Source organism: Pongo pygmaeus, chromosome 3 (genome assembly GCF_028885625.2).
Source record: "Pongo pygmaeus isolate AG05252 chromosome 3, NHGRI_mPonPyg2-v2.0_pri, whole genome shotgun sequence".
NCBI lineage: Eukaryota > Metazoa > Chordata > Mammalia > Primates > Hominidae > Pongo > Pongo pygmaeus.
In genome coordinates, this window is record NC_072376.2 from 6,920,793 (window position 1) to 6,940,830 (window position 20,038).

At 49.6% G+C, this 20,038-nt stretch overlaps 1 protein-coding gene across 3 annotated transcripts in view; it reads left to right on the plus strand.

Moving 5' to 3' along the window:
• C3H4orf50 (chromosome 3 C4orf50 homolog) overlaps positions 1 to 20,038 on the plus strand; it is a 96,141-nt gene that overhangs the window by 64,727 nt on the left and 11,376 nt on the right. For 2 of the 3 annotated variants that reach the window (XM_054484762.1, XM_054484763.1), the window contains one exon: positions 303 to 1,749. In XM_054484762.1, coding sequence (XP_054340737.1) covers positions 303 to 554 — 252 coding nt within the window. In that variant the 3' untranslated portion in view covers positions 555 to 1,749. Of the gene's footprint in view, positions 1 to 302; positions 3,218 to 20,038 lie in introns of those variants that run through there. The other variant, XR_008502051.1, reaches the window with a different exon arrangement.

A 20,038-nucleotide genomic window follows, 5' to 3' on the forward strand; every position in this document is an offset into this window, starting at 1 on the left:
ACTCTACAGGAACGCCCGCTCATGACTATTGTCAAGCACCTGCCCCATGATGTGGAGAGGGAGCCTCACACTGCCCCAATCTCATTTTCTGACCCAGAACGCAGTGATGACAGCGTGTGTCTCATTGAACTGTCACCAAAGGAAGTGAGCCAAGGTGTGAAGAGTATTTGGTGCCAGGCACAGAAAGTGCCCCATAACTGTTAGCTATCACTGTCATCTCCTCCTTTGATTAAACGTGTGAATGGAGGGGCTTTTACAAACATGTGGACGCAGAGACCATTTCATTGTCCTCTTGCCTGCAGCTCCCTCTGTCCTTCGTGTCCACGCTTGATCCTGGAACGTGCCTGGCAGCGGTCACTGCGGAACCAGGTCTCCCCGCACAACGTCTGCAAGAAAAAGGCGGAATGCCCTGTCCTGCCCTCCAAGTCGATAATGTCCCAGCACCCTCCGAGCTCCTGAGCCCAGCGAGGATCCTGGCTTTTCACCAAGAGCTTAGACAAAGCATTTGCAGCAATTCCCAGGTCCATAAATCACCGCTGGAGTTAGAGATGTAATAGGGCCACTCATTCTCCTGAGCCATTTCATAGACTCCATAAATATTTGAAGCAGAACCTTCAGAGTGTGCTTTAAGAAATTGGTAGCAATCAGAGCCCTCATTTAGTGGCAAGCGGTTTTGCCTTCGGCTTTGGGATTTTGTGTTCATTGTCAGAGCTTGAGAGAAATGCTGGCCTGTGCCTGGCAAATTCTGAGGAGTTTGGCTTTGGCAATGTCAAGGTAGCATAGGAAATATTTACTGTACCAAAACCTATTGAATGATTGGTCCAGAGGTTCTCAACTGGGCGCAGTTTTAGCCCCCCAGGGAAAATCTGGCCATGTCTGGAGATATTTTTGGTTGTCACAGCTGGGACACTGCTACTGGCATCTGGTGGGTAGAGGCCAGGGATGCTATGAAACGTCCTACAATACCCAGGCCAGCCTCCTACAGCAAAGAATTACAGCCCGAGGGTCGCCAATGCTGAGGTCGAGAGCCCGGGATGGATCTCATAGCTCCCAACAAGATCAGCCATGGAGAATTGTTTTGTTATTTTTCTGCCCCCAGGGTCCTTCCCACGTTTTAAAAGATTTTTTGTCTAGTAAGTGAAACGCCTAATTTAAGTCATTATATATTTTACACTTAAAAACATTAAAACTAACCAGAACTTTCTAATCAGTCCATTCACTCCAAAAACGTCTGTTGATATCCACTGGATGCCAGGCAACGTGATATGAAGGAGAAGAGATGAGTCAGTGTTGATCCCGGTGCCGGGGACCTCACAGGACAATGGGAGAGATACTCCTGTGAGTAAATCAGCATGCACGCAAGTGTCACATGTACCCTGAGCAACGGGATGAAGGCAAGGGTCAGTTCTACTTGGCTTGGGAGAACTGGAAGTCAGCAACAAAGGAATGGCTGGGCAGCGTCCCGTGGGTAAGGTGGGAAGGGTGCTGCTGTATGAGGGAACGCATGTGCAAAGGCCCTGAGGCATAAAACTAAACTGTGGATGTGCCCCTGGAGGTGAAGTGGGCAAAGTATGCTCTTGTCAAGCCAGCTGCAAGCAGTCACTGCATCGTTCCCATCCAGCACCCCTTCCTTCCACCGAGAACAGACTCGTGCCCCGAATCAGGTGGGCGACCCAGGAGAAGAGCACTTCCATCCTGAGGGCAGCCCCCCAAAAAGAGAGTCCAGGGGGCTTGGACGACACACACCAGACCCTGACCCAGGCTCACCCACCAGAGATGTCACCTCGCTCTTTGGGAAGGGGCTGAGGAGGGGCTTAAGGGAAAGGCCAAAGCCGCTACCTGTCCAGTTCTGTCCCCTCCTGGAAGTGGCTGTCCCTTCCTGGAAGGACAAACAAGGACAAGGACAAGGAACTGAGGGCTCCCCAGGAAGTGTCAAAGTGCATAGATTTTAACGTAGTTTAGCTTTTTGTTTTGAAGTGAAAATTACACAGAGTTCCCGTAGACTCTTCCCCGGGCTTCCCTTGATGTTAACATCTCATGTGACTTATGTTGTACAATTATAGAAACTAGTGGGTTTTATTTGGAGGAAAATTGGGGAGCCATTGAGATGTAAGAAAGGCAGCCTCAGCACATTGAGTTCCACCCTTTAAATTCATTTATGGAGTTTTCTGATGGGTTAGCACATTCATCCATGTATTCCTGGATTTATTTACCCACAGATCTATTTATTTATTCAATATGCATTTAGTGACTGCTGTGTGAGTGGCTGGCTGGATGCTGCTGGGGAAGAGGTAAAGATGATGCTGTCCACCTAGGTTTTCAGGGACCCCCCTGGAGACCCTGTGGCCCCGTTACCACCCCTCAAGAATCCCCAGATTGGAAACCACTGCGGTGATCCCTTTGTCGGTTCGACCACCCCAGGGCTTCCCTATAATTTCCAAGCAGGAAGTGACCTGCAACACTGGTTTGGTGATCCACCTTCTGCCTCCCTCTGTATTTTGGGACAACGTCATTAGCTTTGAGCATCAGGAACATGACAGAGAGAGGACAGAAACCCGGTGCAGTCAAGGACAGCTAGCTGAGCCCTTGCTGAGCCAGCGAGATGCAGCGTGCTGCCACCACATCTGGTCTCCAGGACTCCCAGGAGCTCAGACGTCCGTCCTCTTGTGACTTCATGCTCCCCTCTGCCGCACTCACGTGCTGGGCCTGGGCAGAAAGGCAACCCAGGAAATCCATTAAAGCAAGCCAAGATGACCTTTGCAGCTTAACCCAACGATTCCCTAATAAATCATGTTTCCAGGGCAGAGCCACTTACTCTCCCGGGCCATGAATTCCCGTCTGGGTCTAGCACTTTGGGTCGGCTCAAGCTTTGTGCCGTGGCTCCCTGGGGCACAGTACAGGATGGCGGACTCCCCTCGCCTGGTCTGTAGACCCCAGCCTTTGGAAGGGCACATGGTGGCTCCTTGCCACCCATCAGATGCTCCGGGGGCAGGACCTGCTCTGGCAACCCAGCAGGTTCAGGCAGGAACTTGGCACACAGGAGCTGGTCTCAGGCTGCCCCACAGGCAGGGAATGACTCTACGAGTGACCCTGAGGCCTCTGGAGACCAGCCAGATGGTCCAGCCTGGCTCTGCGGCAGAAAACAATTTGTCACAATGGACTGTCAGCAAACAACAATGGCGGACTTCCCTGGAGGCGGAGCCCTAAACCCTGCGAGGTAAATGCGCCCCTCCCCCACTGCACAAAGGAGCCCCACCTCGGCTTTTAGGCAAATCAGAGGAGAGGGTTGGCTTGGCCCGAGGCCAAGCAGCAGAAACATTAGCGCAAGGTCCCTCCCTGCTGTCTGGCTCGTTTTCCTGTGCTCCTGGGAGGCCTTCTGCTTGAGCTGCAAAGGAGTTCTGCTCAGCAGATGCTTCTCCGAGCGCTTGTCAGCACAGGTGAAGGGCTGGGGTCTGGTCACAGGAGTCTTACTCCAGGTTCCTGTCTTCCAGAGTTTGCTCTGACCGAGTGACATGAACAGGGACAACACAAGGCCCAGGGGCCATGGAGTGGGCGGCTGACCAATGAGCAGTCAGGGAGGGCTTCCTGGAGGAAGTACCCTCTGAGTTGAGCCCTGGAGATGAGCAGGGATCAGCCTGGGTGAGGAGGCCTCCAAGCTAGGAGAAATCATGAGCAAAAGCCCAGGTAGGGTTGGGGTAGGAAATGGTGGTAGAGATACATGGCTTTCTGTAATCCTGTAATGGAAGGTTCCAGAAGGAAGACATTGCCTTTTTTGTGATCCTGCTGTGTGACCCTTTCTGATGTTCCCACAATGAGGAAATCACCTAACCACACACTTCTCACAACCTATCCCCACGGTTATATGCATGACTGTGTATCTGAGGGTAAATTGCTAAGAGGAAATCCTGGGTCAGAGGAGGTTAACATTTGTCATTTTGTTGGCCTTGGCCAAACTCCACTCCTCGCCCCTCTTTGAAGTTGTAGCGGTTTTTGAATCTACTTGCAGAGCTTGGGGGTGCCTGGGGCCCCCAATCCTGCCAGCACCTGCCTGTGATGTGTGGATTCCATTTAGCATCACGGACAGGGCCCTGCACTGACGACGATGCTTCTGAGTGGGGGAGATGGGAGTTAGCAAGCAGGTGTTTGCTTTCTGACTCCACCGGAGGGGCCAGGTGCATTTCATCTGCAGGTGCTCACAAGCAGGAGTGACCTCAGCTGGGAGGCTGGGATCTGGCTGCCGGGGATGACTGGTAGAGCACTGGGCAGTTTGGAGGCTGGTGAGGCACTGAGAAGTGGCCTTTGGGCTGAGCCAGGAAGGCTTATATGGTCCTGCGTTCCTATCCGCATCCACCATGCGGCAGCTGTGGGCCCTCTGCCCAGGCCCCTTCAGGCTTGGCTTCCTCCTGGGAAAATGGAAATTACAGCCCTGTGACATCATCTTATCTCATGGAGCCTTGAAAGGTATCACGTGGCCAGTGCCCGGAGGTGGCATTCACAGCCCAGGTGTGTGACCACCCCTCGTCCTTTCCCCTGTAACGCTGGAGGCAGGTGACCCAGGAGCCAAGCACACACCCCCGCCTGGCTTTGGACCCCAGCTCTTCCCCTTACCCCATCTCTCCCCGCCTCTGTGATCTCATCTGTAAAATGGGGTTGCCTGCCTCCAAGGGCGGTGGTGAGGTGTGAGTGAGTTAGCATCTGTGAAGCGCTCAAGGGGGGCCCTGCGACATGCTTAGAGCTACGGAAGTGCCGCCACTGCTTTATCTCCATGCTTGTCATTTTTAAAAAACAGAATGAAAACAAATCACCTAAGGTGCAGGTGGGAAGAAGAGGTAGGGGCGGGCGCTCAGAGGGAGACACGCTCACAGCTGAAGAGCTCAGGAGGAAGACAGCAGGGGTCAGAGGGAAGCAAGGCTGCTGTTTCGGGCCTGTGCACAGGGCAAGTCAGCAGAGGTCTGTGGGGGTTGTAACGAGCCTCTCCAGAAATTTCCTTCTCAGCTTTAATCCTGAAAGTAACAGGAGCTCAATGCCTGCGGCTGCTGAGTCTTCTCTCAGGTCTCTCCCAACCAGCATCTCTGGTCCTTTCCACTGGTCTGTCTTTTCTGGAACAGCCTTTCCCGTGGATTTGAGGGTTGTTTTGTCTGGGCCTTCTGGAGGTGGGCTAAGCTGGGCATCTTCCGTTCCCTAAATGTCCACATTTGTTTGTCCAGAAGAATTTGCATCCCTGCTGCTTGGGCCAGTACCTTTTACTTGATTTGACCCTTTTAAAAATGAACAAATCGAATACAGGCTGGCACGTGACACTCCAAAGCCCTCCCCTCTCCATGCACTGCCTGCCCAGGGAGGCCTAGACGGGAGTGGAGGTCAGCTTTGCTGCCTGGAGCTGATCCCCCTCCCCCATCCTCCCAGTCCATCTTTTCTCCTCTCCTTTCCCTCCCATCACACATCAACTCCCTCATCTGCTACAGAATCTCAGCCCATTGCTCCTTGGGGCCCTCGAGCCATGGCTCTGTCTGAGTGGCTGATAGTAATTTAGCATCAGGCAGCAGGTGTAGGGCTGAGGGCAGGGGTGGGGGGAGGTGGGCTCCCAGCTGCCGCTGCTTCCCCATACCCAGCCCCGGGGCTGGATTCCTGGTGTTTGCTGGACACTGGAACAGACCCTAGATCAATACCCCATCCCCAGTCTGACACACACAAGGGGAGGCTGCAGACAGGAGCCTAGAGTAGCCATTCCCCGTTGCCACTGATAGTGACACACACTGACTGCTGTGGGCCTACTGTGTGCTGCTGCTGTCCTGGGAGCCGAGGAGGCAGAGCCAGCTCTTAGCTTGTCTGCTGAGTAGGGCTCACTGTCAGGCAGCAAGAGTCAAAGAGGCATTGACCCTGCTCTCCCAGAGCTACTGCATCTGGTTGTTCAGGTTGTGTCCTAAGCAAGGCACTTGGTCCAAGGGCAGAAGGGGCTGAAATCCAGCCGTACTCTTTCCTTGGGCTGTGCCTGTATGGAGGAAACAATGCCTTTTACAGAGGCTGCCTCAGCCGTCCTGGCCAAGCCCTGCCACCTGTGTCCACCTGGAGCGGGCATCTTTTTGCAATTCTGCACAAAGGCACTGTGTGGCCCAGCACAGTGTTTTTTGCTGACTCAGACCTAGCAGTGCTGAGTCAGCAGCCTGGGGTGGGCAGGTCTTGGAGTCCCCGAGGCCTCCCAGCAGGGCCCCCCAGCTTAGCTTGTACAGTGCCAGAGGGGCTGGACCTGCCCCCATGCGCCCTCCTGCCAGACTCAGGAGGCTGGCACTCTCCCAGGACCTGGCCTGCAAACAGTCCTGCCGTGGGATGATGGGACGGTGCTCTCTGCTCACTGGCGGGATTAGGATACTGCTTTTACTGAGTCCTGCCTTTTATCCCCAAATAGTCCCAGCACCTGCATCCTGGGTCCTCCTTTAGGAAGTTACTGTGACTCCACCCGTGCCCAGCTTGAGGTCAGGTTAGTACTGCACAAGGACCCAAGGCAGTGGGGATGATCATGGAGCTGCTGCTTCATAGCCGTGTGTCTCTAGGTGAGTCATTTAACCTCTCTGTGTAAGTCAGCTGTAGCCGCAATATTACCGTGTAACAAACCAGCCCAAACTCAGTGACTCCCAGCCATTCTTTCTCACTCTCTGGTCTGCAGCTCGGCTAGGGTTCGGCTGACCAGGCTGGGCTCAGCTGGGAGGCTTTGCTTCAGGCAGAGGGCTGGGATTCAGTCCCGCTCCATGCCACAGTAAGTCGTGTGAACATCAGTGGGGCGGGGACTCACACTCCACTGCTATGGCAGGAGGAGGAAGAACTGACAGCATCCAGCCTCCTGCCTCTCACAGCGGACCTAGCACACCCCATGCAGGACAGGGGTCAAGACCAGAAGCAGCCACCTGAAAATAGTGCTCATCACAGAGGAGGCTCCCAACAGCTTTTGGCTCCCTTTGGCTGTTCCTTAATATCTTCACAATGGCATAAAATATTTCTAGGCAAAACCAAAACTTACGATAGGGAATTCAAGTGGAGTCGGGGTGGACGCACACAGCCGGTGCCAAAACGAGTCGTTCTTGGAGGAGGGAGTGCCAGTGCCGGGAACTGTGCATGTCCATGGCCTTTCTGAGCACGCTCCTTCCTCTCCTGGAAATCTGGCTTTGTTTCTGGCTTCTCCCTGAGGATCTAAGTAGAGACATCCAGAAAAGAATGATGGAGTCTTAAAGGAGCCAGCCAGTTTCTTTCTTTAGCGCTTGACCTTTTAGACAGTTTGGGATATCTCCCCCAAGTTCCCTTAAGGAAGGGAAGTGGTGAGGGAAGGGGTGGATGGAGTGGATGGAGGTCCCCAGCCAAGGACCTTCCACCCACAGCCAGGTGGGGAGCGGTGGTCACTTGACTGTGCTACCTGGGGCCAGAGACCAGCCCCGCTGCTTCTGAGGAGGGGCCAGCCAGTGCTCATGCGCTTCGCCCTGCTCCCTCATTCTGGAGGCGCCTGCCGTCCCCACTGCCAGCCCTTCTGGGATTCTGGGGTGCAATTCAGCTGGCTTCTCATTGGCTTTCTGTGCAAATTCAGCAGAGCAAAGAAAGCTGAAAGTGGCTTAACTTCTGTTCTCTCCTCCTCTTCTTATCTGTCTATCTGTCTATCTACCTATCTATCTATCTATTTATCTATCATCTATCCATCTATCTTCAGATCCCCTCCATCAGTAGGTCTTGTCGCCTCCACCCGGGATCCAGCTGCCTCTTATGACTCCTGACCCTGGTTCGTTGGCAGCTCCATCCCCGGTGCCTAGAGCAGTGCCTGGCTCCTCCCAGGGCTCAGTACGTGCTTGTTGAATGACTCCATGAACTAGTTGCTTCATTTTATTTTAATGGCACTTCCAAGCACATATTTTATTTTATCTCACTGTAGTGCAAGTTCTGTTAGATGAGAAAATGTTATCATCCTTTTTATTTTTGCTTTGGGAGTAGAGGGGGTAGAAAGGCAATGGTTCAGGGAAGAGCAGAGGAGAAGAGGGATTGGAACTCAGCTCCCCCTGCACGTTGCCACACCGCCACCCACAGCTGAAGGAGGAGAGGGCCCGAGTTTTGCTGGGTTTGGGGAAGAGGTCTGGATTAGCAAGAAGGTAGGTCGGACGGAGAGTGAACACATTATAGCAAGGGATGGAGAAGAAACAGGAAGTGTGGAGGGTGGTAGAGCAGGGAGACTTTAGACTCTCTTCAGCTTTGAAATTTAATTTTTCTGTTGGAAGGACTGTTATTTATTTCATGCCGTCTGTCTTAGACCATTTATTATGGAATTTTATCTGTGCCATTATTAACAGGGCCGTAAATTTCACCTCATAGATAAAGTGACTTCCTTTCTCAGCTTCACATTTGTATTTCTTTGCTCATGAAGGTTATTCTCTGAGTGTTGGTTTGCAGGGTAATCATAATAACTTGAAATGAGACAGACTGGGATACCAGTACCAGATCTGTCATTAACTAGCTTTGGGATCTAAGGTGACGTAACCTCTCTGAGCCTCAGTTTCTCATTCCAGAGTGTCTCTTGCTTCACAATCATGTGCCACCCACCCCGCTTCATTCCCTCAATGCAGGTGGCTTTACCATATTGTTATGAGAAAAGTCACTTGGTTTAGCTATTTCACACTAAGTTGTGAATGATTGCTAGTCTCTCAACTTTGTACAGAAAACTACCTTTTGTAATTTGTAAAGAGGACGCTCATGGCATAGAGAAACTTTCAAGTTGGCAGGATTGGGAGCAGTGAGATAGAATGAGGGGACTCTCGACGGGACTCTAGTTCTGGTCCAGAAGACAGCCAGCCATCCAGCTAGGAGCTGAGGGTCCATGAAAACAAGTGCAAGAAAAGCACATGCTGCTTTGGGGATGAAACTGTGGCCATGAGCCTCTACTCTGTTCTGTGTGTGGGCTGAGCACCTTGTCTCACTCATGCTTATGCTGACCTGGAGGGACTCTTTTCACTGCCTTAATGCCATGGGTGATTCATTCATTCATTCATCCACCCATCCATTCATTCATTCATTCATCCATCCATCCATTCATTCATTCATTCTCATGATTAATGCTTACTGATCGTCTCCTACGTGCAGTCATGCTTCTTGGTGTATGGGATTCAGCTATGAACAAGTCATCAGGAAGAGAAAGGCTACACACAGATTCATATATATTGTGTAATTTCGAGTCCTGATCAATGTTGTGAGGGAAGAAAAACGGGGTGGAGACACTAGGAAACGAGGAGGGTGACCTTTTCTAATGGATGTTATCAGTCAAGGCGTCCTGGAGGAAGTGCCATTTTGAGTGGAAAACTGGTTGAAGAAGAAAGGCAGGAGAGAGGTGAAGTAGCTTGCCCAGGAGAACTCAGCGAGTAAAAGAACAGATTCAACCCAATTTTTGAAAATATTTTGTTTTGAAAAATTTCGAACCTTTACAAAAGTACAGAGAATAATAAAAGGAACCTCACGTAGTCATCAGCAACGTCGACAATGACCAATTCAAAAACAATCTTGTTTCATTTCTACACCACTCCCTTCTCTCCACTCATATTATTTTGAAGTAAAGCTAGATATCATATCATTTAATTCATATTTTAAACAGTCATGATACCACCATCACACCTCAAACAAATGATGACTCCTTCACTTCATCAACAATCAGTGTTCAAATTTTTAAGTGGCCTGTCAGTTTTATAGTTTAAAAAATTATTTGCAGTTTGTTTGAATCAGAATGTAAATAAGGTCTTCACACTGTGATTGTCTTTCTTTGTGATAAAATATACAGAATGTATAGGTTGGTGCAAAAATAATTGCAGTTTTTGCTATTTAAAAGTGGCACCAACCTATAAAATTTTTTGTGCCAACTTTTGCACCACCCTATAAAATTTACATTTTATTTACATTTTAACCTTTTTTTTTTTTTTTTTTTTTTGAGACAGAGTTTCACTCTTGTTGCCCAGGCTGGAGTGCAATGGTGCGATCTTGGCTCACTGCAACTTCTGCCTCCCAGGTTCAAGTGATTCTCCTGCCTCAGCCTCTGGAGTACCTGGGATTACAGGCACCCACCACCACGCCCGGCTAGTTGTTTTGTATTTTTAGTAGAGATGGGGTTTCACCATGTTGACCAGGCTAGTCTCAAACTCCTGACCTCAGATGATCCACCCGCCTTGGCTTCTCAAAGTGCTGGGATTACAGGCGTGAGCCACTGGGCCCGGCCCATTTTAACCTTTAAGTACATTTATTTACATTCCCATTTTAACCTTTAAATACATTTATTTACGTTGTTATTCAACCATCACCACCATCCACCCACAGAACCCTTCTCATCTTCCCAGACTGAAACTCTATTCCCATTAAACACTAACTCTTCATTCTCATCTCCCCCATCTCCTGACAACCACCAATCCACTTTCTGTCTCTATGAGTCTGGCTAATCTAGGGACCTGATCTGAACGGAATCACATAATATTTGTCCTTTTGTGAGCAACTGGGTTGTTTCACTTAGGATAGTGTCTTTGAGGTTCATCTGTGTTGGAGCGTGGGCCGGAATTTCCTTCTTTTGAGGGTGAATAATCTTCCCTTGTCTGGAAGAAGCACATCTTGTTTGTTCGCTCATCAATCTGTGAACCCTGGTGGTGCGTCTTTAAAGTCTTTTCATCTATAGCTTCTGCCTCTTTCTCTTTTTATTTTCTTGCAACATGCTGTTGAGGAAACCAGGTCACTGTGCTGCAGTTTTTCACGTGTGCAGGGTGGGGGTCTTGCTGCTGTGTCCCTGCTGTGGTGTTTGCTGTGCTCTCCCCTCCTCTGTCTGTCCTTGAATTGGCCATTGGCTCTAGAGCTTTGATTTTATCCGGATTCAATGGTTTTGTTTTCAAAACTCCTTTAAAGGTGGTGTTAAGTTCTTCCATCGGGGCAAATGTCTGGCTGTCTCTCTTTCTCTGTTTTTTTTTTTTTTTTTTTTTTTTTTTTGAGATGGAGTCTCACTCTGTTGCCCAGGCTGAAGTGCAATTGTGCGATCTCGGCTCACTTTAACCTCTGCCTCCCGGGTTCAAGTGATTCTCCTGCCTCAGCCTCCCAAGTAGCTGGGATTACAGGTGCCCACCACCACGCCTGGCTAATTTTTTTTTTTTTTTTTTTGAGATGGTGTCTCACTTTGTTGCCAGGCTGGAGTGCAGTGGCACAATCTCAGCTCACTGCAACCACTGCCTCCCAGTTCAAGTGATTCCCCTGCCTCAGCCTCCCGAGTAGCTGGGACTACAGGCGCATGGCACCACACCCAGCTATTTTTTTTTTATTTTATTAGAGATGAGATTTCACCATGTTGGCCAGGATTGTCTCGATCTTCTGACCTCGTGATCCGCCTGCCTCGGCCTCCCAAAGTGCCGGGATTACAGGCGTAAGCCACCACATCCAGCCTTTTGTATTTTTGGTAGAAGCGGGGTTTCACCATGTTGGTCAGGCTGGTTGCGATCTCCTGACCTCAGGTGACCCACCCGCCTCGGCCTCCCAAAGTGTGGGGATTACAGGCATGAGCCACTACGCCCAGCCCTGGCTGTCTCTCTTTCTGTGCTGTTAGCATCAATACCTAGATCATGAACTCATTAGTTACGAATTCTAGGTGTCCTATAATACCATTCTTTCATCACTTACCTGCTGGAAGACTCCTAGCAACACTTCCTGTTGCCCCCTCTTCAGTTCCTCAGTTAGTTGAATTTTCGCACCTGCAGAGCTTATGTGCTGTGTGAGCCTCGCTCTCTCAGTCTCCAGCATTTACTAACTGCCTGCTCTGTGCCTCTTGCTGGGGTCACAGAGAGAAATGTCCCCAACCCCATGGGTGGTCACAGACCCATGAGTGAGAAAAGCGGTACATTGGTGGATTCGTCCCAAATTGACCATGGAGGTAGAGGTACTGACAAGATCCTGTGAGCGTACATAGGGGACAGACCCTCCTGGAAGTGAGGAGTGCCTGGAAGAGGTGCTTGCATCTGGATGCATCTGATCTCGTGCAGAGGCTGGCAGGGACCCTGGGGGCTGGGCTGACAGCTCCCACTTTTAGACTTTCTAAGTTTAGTTTTTTGAAACTGAAAGCAGATAAAGCAGTCCTGATTTTATCAGGGGCTCCCAGGGGGACGATCCAGCCAGTATCCTGGGGTTTCCTTCCATCTCCGGGACTTGGAGGAGTGTTAGGATACAGCCTGGATGAGGCCACATCCGGGACTCCACTGGGAGTAAAAAGGACCTCAGAGACAGCAAAAGGAAGGGTTGTGAGTGTGAGAGGCCCTTGGGGCTGCAGTGTGGGAGCTGCCTCTGCCTCTCACCAGTTGGCGATTTGTAGGGGCTCCCTAGCCTCTTGGGGGCTGTTTTCCCATCTGTTGCTTGAGCTTGCATTCTGCGCGTGGCTGCAAGGACAGGTCGCCTGGTTGCCAGGGATATTTCTGGAGGCTGCATTCTTTTTCCCCAAGGTGCCCCAAGCATCACAATTATTGAGGTCTTTTCCTCCTATGGTGAACTTCCTTTCTCATCAGCCACCTCATCTAAGAGCATTTGCCTCTTCCAGGGCCATGGGCCTTGGGTTCTTCTTAACACATCTGCAACCCTGCTGGGGGCTTGATAAAAAACTCTCCAACTGCTCATTCTTGGAGGTCACACAGCTCAGCTTCATTCTTGGAGGTCATGCAGCTCAGCTTCCTCATCTCATGAATGGGGTCTCAGCAGGAAAGAGGTGACTGAGGGAGTCTATTTGTTCAAATAATAAAAAGAATAAAATAATACATTACTGTTCAGAATATTCCACCTTTCATCTTAAATACATTCCATGAATGAGTCGGTGGGAAATCTGATGGGGTGCAGGCCAAGCCTGTGACCTTCCCTGGCTGTCATCTTTATTTAAATGGTGGTGTCTCTCCAAGGGCAATGGCCAAGAGCACCATGTGTGTTATCGCCTCCCACGTTGTTATATGTAAATGCGTCTTCCATGGTGCCACAAAGAAATAGCACTTGAACATAAATTTAATTCTCTCAGCAAGGCAATCTTTAGTTTCTGCAGAAAGGGTGCTCATCGCAGATGTAATAATGGCGAGAGCACATCCGAACAAAGGAGGGAAGCAATTTTTATTCCTTATGCAGTTTGTCCCTGCTACTGTGTCCTGTCTCCATTGGCTGGAGCCAGCCTGCACAATCTAAACTAAAACCCGATTGGCTAACAGTTTAAAACTTTTCTAAATAGGTAAAGGCAATAGAAAGACAAAGGAAAAGAGGAAGTTGCTTATGAAAGGACTTAGGAAAGTAATAACATTCCCAAATAAGGGAGGGGCATAGGCTGCAAGCTGGCAGATGCCTGTGAGCCTGTCTAGAATGAAGTTAGTCTTTAAAAGAAACTTTTATTTCTAACACTTATGGTTTATTCTTTAATGAGAAGGGAAACTTTGAAGAGGAACTTTTACTTTCTACACACGTCTTTTATCATATTCAGCACAGGGGGTGCATTGAAAGTCTAGGGGTTTTGGGTTTGTGAAGAAGGCACTAAACCCTCCCGCCAGTCCTTTCCAGGCTCCCTTAAGCCCCAGCCTGGCTGCCGTCCTCCCACCCTGGGAGCTCCTTCTGCAGCTGACTGCACTCCTGGGAAGCAGAGGGTGTGTCCTGCTCAGGGGCAGGACAAGAGGTAAACAGGGTGGCAAGCGTGGGAAGCAGTGACCACCCTAGGGTCAGAGGGCGGGGAGAGGGCGCTGCCGCTCCTGGAGGCTGGGAGAGCTAGAGCTGGGGACTGCCATAGAGGAGCCTGGCCTCTGCCCGACCTACTCCTGATAGGGTGGAGAGTAAGTTCTAGAACCTTCTCTCCTCCCTTTCTCCAGCCTTCTCCTTGTGCCTCCCATTGGCTGAGTCCAGCTGGAAGTCAGAGGCCAAGGGAGCCAGGAACGTCATCCTTGGGGTCAGCCTCCTGGGGCCAGAAAATGGATGAAACCGGGGCCAAGAGGGCAGAACAACAGCCAGCAGGACAGCTGAGTGTGAGAAAACACAGAGGGCAGATGCGCCGGACCAAGGTCCAGCCTAGCCCAGGGCCCAGCCTGCCAGCTGGTCAAGAAAAATGCAGGTTTCCTTCAAATGTTTAATAGAAGCAACTGAGATAGCAACAAGGAGGTTGATGGTAAGGAGGCAGGGGCTGGGACAAGTCTGATCTGCACCTCCTTGGGCAGGCCTCACCCTTCAGGGCCTCTGTTTCCTCCTCTCCAAGGTGAAGGCCTTGGAAGAGATCCTGCTGCCCTGACTCCACAGGGCCCTGCCACTCATTTTGCTCGTTAGATTCCATGTGGGTCTCCGATCTGCAGGTGCCAGGCTCACATTCACAAGCCATGTTTGTCAATGAAATGGGAGGTTTCCCCTCTCCTGGGCACTGGCACTCTGGCCGGGCTACTTAAATGCAGGAGAAGACACAGAAGAAAATGAAGTGAGTACCCTGAGATGTGGCCTCAGCCAGGGCCTGGGTTCTAGCAGCTGTGGGTTCCCCCGGGAAGGTGGGTACCAAGCTGAATCGTGAATAGCCCTGTGGGAAGATTGATTAAGATGTCATGCCGGCGCCAGGCAGTCAAATCCGAATGCTGCTTACTAAGGAAAACCCTCTCCCGCTGCTTCAGCTTGTTTCATGCAGGGGGGACTGGGGGGCTCAGAGGACCTGGAGCTTCCTCCTTCCAGGAAGGGCTGCAAAACCCTCAGCCCAAGGCACCTCCCCACACACACTCCAGTGCTAGAGCCACTGGCCTGTGGAGAATCATTTTGGAAATCTGAGGACAGGCGTGGAGCCTTGGTATGAATTCCAGCCATGCCACTTACCAGCTACAAGACCTGGAGCAGGTGTCTTGGTGGCCCTGTGCCTCCGTTTCTTTCCGTGTGGAATAGACTTTGGTAAGGACTAAGTCAGTCGGGCAGCAGGCTGGCTCATCCATCTTTGCTACTTGGAAGTCTTAGTCCTCTCCTCTCTGATCTCCCTTTCCCGGGGAAGTCTTCCCAGACCCCTCCGCCGCAGGCCTCTGAACTGCCAGCTTCCGTTTCCCGCCGTGCCACTGAGCCCTGTCCCAGCTGCCCTCTTCTGTTTCCTTGTCACCTGCCTGTCTCCCAGCAGGCTGCCTGCTCCTCAAGGGCGTGGGTGCATCTGGTTCATGTGGGTACCAAGCTGAATCTTTATCCTCCATCCCAGCACAGGCCAGGCGTGGGGGATGCTGCTTCCTCCAGTGGGGCTTCCAGAAGTTTCTCCGAGGTATGAACCAGGGTTTGGCTTGTGCTCACCAGCTATAGCGAAGGGTGGGCCATGTGACTCTGGGCCATGTTTTCTATCTGGGGGCTGCCCCCTCGCTCACTCCTTCTATTTGTTCCATCGATCATTTCATTCCACAAAAGTTCACCTAGCGTCTCCAAGGTGCCAGGGAGCACAGGATAGTGGGAGAACTCCTGAGGGGCAGAGAATGAAGGAGAGAGAGAATGAGACAGAATCATGAGCCGTATAAACAAGTCGTTCCCCTGCAGAGGGCTGAGGGGCAAGAAGGGGCCTCCAGCCTTCATGGGGGGCTGAGGGAGGAATTCCCCAGGGAAAGCCCAGGAGAAGCTGAGAGCCCAGCCTTTGAGAGAAGAAGGGAGCTTAGAGACTGTCCACTATGACTCTCCATGGGGAGGGAGGAACCAGGAGGCAGGGACACTCGATGCCCGAAGTGCAGGTATTGTGACTTCCTCGCCAGGGTTTTGTGTGTCTATTTGTCTCTGTATGTCAGAGACATGTGGCAAGAGAGACAAGATTCAGATGGGGGCTGCCAGAGGCCTCCCAAAGAGCCCGTTGTGGGACTGCCCAGCTGTAACATGACAGGTAAGCAAGGACTGCTTGAGGGGGACCTTTGGCCCCCACTGTCTGGCCATGCCGTTGTCAGCATCCGTCTTGGTATCTGGACAGCTGTACAGGGTTTATCTTCACTCTCAAAAGGAACTTGTCGTTTAACAAAATAAGATGAAGTCTGATGAGTCTAATCTTATATAGGGCAGTACTTGCTAATTGAATGTGATTTCTGGAGCTGATAAGGGATTATTGTCAGGTTCTCAACTTCCTGTCCTTTTTCTGACTCCTACGTTTTAGGTGTGTTAGAGGCTTCATAGCCGAGACACTCAAAAGTACTTCCCGCTTCTTAGATGGGAATTCACAGTTTGTAAAGCATCTCCTGATGTGTGCTCTTGTTTGAGTCTCACAGCTGTGAGGAGAGAGGAACAAGGAGAGGATACCCATTTTGCAGATTAAGAAACTGAGGCACAGTGAGGTCTGGGAATATTTTCACGATCACACAGTTGGGGTGAAGGGGAGAGGCTGGTTTTCTTCTGATCCTCCAGCTCCCTGGAAATCGGACCTTCAGGCTGTCCCAGCCTTCACCCCTGGTGCTTGGACATCAGTGCAAAGGTGCATAGCCAGTAAAATCCAAAAATTAAATGTGGCTATTCCAAATGTGAACCCCTGGGAAAACTCAGGGCTTAGCTTCAAAGTGAATGCAAAGAAACAAAACCATTAAGATACTATTTGGTCCTGTTGTGTTCAGAACAGTTTTAGAAAAGATGTGATCACTTTAAGAAGAAGCTTACTGTGGGTGCCTAACGGACACGTAGCATCACAGAAACAGCTGCCCCTTCTGTGAGGAATGAGGCCAAATGTTTATTGAGCATCGTTTCTGGCTCAGGCTAGAAGTTTTCCAAGATCCTGCCTGGAACACTAGGATAATCAAATATCCTTTCATATATGCCTAGTGCCTAACCAAGCCTGGCACAGCGGAGAGAAAGAAACATATTTTAAACAACATTTTTCTGTTTATAAAAATTAATATATATGTATTTGAGTGAATTTGGAAAATTAAAAAAATAAAGTGACAAAAACACATGGAATTCCACCAATAAGAGATGTTCATTTTCAACATTTTGACATTTATCCTTACACATCCAGGCTTTTTAAAAAACGAGATCGTACTGTATGTGATGATATTTAAAGCATTTCTCATTCAACATGCAGTATTGACATGCTATTTTATAGGGACAGGATAGCATGTTGGTTAAGATAATGGATTCTGGAATAGTCTCTCAAGCTGTGGGCAAGTTCTTAATCCCTTTGTGCCTCCATTTCTTCCTAAATAAAATGGGGATAAGAGCAGCACCTTTTTTATACTCTTGTAGGAGTAAACAAACTAAATATGTAAAGTGCTTAGAACAGGGCCTGGCATAGAGCAAGTTTTCACTAAATATTTGATGTTATTATTATTTCAGTAAAATTATTTAAGCCTCCCTCGCTCATCCCCACTACTTACTTTCTGCTGGGCATTTTCCAAGGTCTTTTCACGCATGTTGTCATATTGAATTTCTAAACGATGCCAAGAAACTGATATTGCTTCCCATTTCACAGATGTTGAAACTGAAACTTGGAGCAGATGAGTCACCTGCCAAGTCATACAGGGATCAGCAAAGCCAGAATCAAACCCCTTCAGGTCCTGTATGACCCCCAAGGCCTTGGACTGTGCCCAGACCACCCTGCTCCTGATCTTAGCTCTAAGCAAACCAGATTGGCACTGTGGATGCTGCTGTTGATTTGTCTGGCATTGATTGTTGCTGCTACCTGGGGTTGTGTATGCAGGAAAGGAGGCCTTTTCAGTCCATTTGTAACCCACCCCACACCTCTGATGATTTCAAATCAGCTGCCACCTCTCCCTAAAGCTTCCTTAGGCAGCTGGGACTGAGATTCCTCCAGGAGCAACCCTTTCTCCAGTGCCTGGTAGATGCCTAGCGTTCCATAAATGCATGCACAATTGAGCTGAAAGCCACTTTTAAAAAATAAACATTGATAATTGGAGACGCTTTTGGGACTGAAACCAAAACCCAAGAAAGACAAAGAAAGGAAATGGGGTATTTCATTAAGAGAAGACTTGGAACCTACTGCCCCAAGGAGTACCTAGTGAAAGTGAGAGGAGGAGGAGTCCCATTGTAAATTGGAAAAAGCCTTGGCCTGGGGCCAGGACAACCTTTGTTCCAATCCCTGTGTGACCTTGAGTGAGTTTATTCCCCTCAGCCTCCTCCATACAATGGGGACAAGGCTGCAGTGAGGACAATAGGAGAGAATGTGTTTGGACTGTTTAGCATGTGCTGGGCCTGAGTTTAGACTCTTAAGAGCAGAAGCCGTGTCTTCTGTGTTGTAGAAATTGGTGCCCTTAATTTCTAGAAGAGTATCGGGCACACTGCAGGCATGAGGAAATGTTATCGGACAAATGAATGTTAGTTTCTCCCTACCTACCGTCTTACACAGGTACCAGGGAATAGTTAGGAGGATGAGAGATGAGGGTGTGGGAAGTTGAGGGAGGAGATGGTAGAATAAGAGAGAAGCAATGTAAGGAGTAGCAACGGGTGCAGGAACCAGAACCAGCACGCCAGAGTTCCGGTCTCAGCTCTGCTACTGGCAAGCTCTGCAACTGTAGCCAAGTTACCTCATCTCTTGGGGTCTCAATTTCCTTGTGAGCAAATAGGGACAATGATAGTACTTAACTCGCAGTGTTGTTGTCAGAATGACAAGAGCTTAAAACTTATAAAACACTCAGCATAGAATCTGGCACAAAGGAAGCACCCAAGTAATGTAAATCATCATCATTATCAGAACATTTTATTAATTAGAAGAAAGAAGATAAATTAGATATGGTTGGGTAATAAACCACCCTAAAGCTCACTGGCTTAAAGCCACGACCATTTTATATATTCATGTATACACATTAGATGTAGATTGGCTCTGCAGGGTGGTTTTCTGCTTGTCTCACTTGGCTCATTCATCAGATAGTTCTTCTGGGGCTGAGTAGTCCAGGAGGGCTTTGTGTCTGGCCATTGGTGCTAGCCATCAGTTGACTGGTTTTTCAGCTAGAATGCTCATCTCTGCTCCAAGTATCCTCTCAGCCTCCAGAAACTAGCTCAGGTTTCTGCATATGGTGGTCTGAAGGCATGGTTCCAAAAGAGAGAGCAGGAGCTTCAAGGTCTCCTGAGGCCCAGGCTCAAATCTCCCACAGTGTCACTTCTACATCTTTCTATTGGTCTAAGCATGTGGCAAGGCCAGTCCAGGGTGTGGAGAACCAGACTTCACCTCTAGGTGGGAGGGGCAGGGGAGTCACATTGCAAATGAATGTACACACAGAGGTGGGAGGGATTCTTGCAACCAGCTTTGCAAACAGTCCTTCACTGGCAGGAAATGACATTTTTGAGGCCCTGATTACTTACCAGGCACTTCAACTTCCACAGATGTTATCCACATAGCAAAATTGTGAGGCGAGGGCTTCGCTGTCACCAGGAATACTATAATCAGGCCAAGTCTGCCAAGCCATTAAGGCATCTGAGATGGTGGGATCCAGGCTGCAGATCAGGGCCTGGGGGAAGGGCACCTGGGTTCTTTCTGTCAGTGAGAATTGCAGAATTCTAGGAAAACCATAATAGTATAATGAATTACAAATAAGAAGGAAGATTTCTATCAAGTGTGTCAACTGAATGTTGAGGTTCATACACTTGGAAAGGAGAGCTTTATTTCCCATAAAGGATTGCAGCCTGCAGGGTGGCCATTCTGGCAGGCGAGGGAGCATAACCTCTGGCCAGAAGCCAGAAACAGGCACTTCCAGTGAAGGACAAAGAGAACAGAAATTTATGCTGAGTTGGGTGGCCAAATATACATATTTAATTCGCTATGGGAGGAGTCATGAATATTTATGAAAGGAGAAAATGCACATGTGCAACTGAGCTTCATGCTTTTGCATGGGACCCACGTTCAAAAATGGCAGCATTAGCATGATCTGAGGGTGTTTTCAGCCTTCTGATATCAAAAGGTGGGGCAGAGGATACAAAAACCCTTTCTGCATATTGTCTGTAGACTGGCCAAAACCACTGCATGGTTGGTGGTCTCTTATCACTGCTGAGGCAGTGAGGACTAAAGGAGCCAAATCCTGGAGAGGGGAGATCTTCTGAGAGTCAGTGCTGCTCTCCTGCTGGG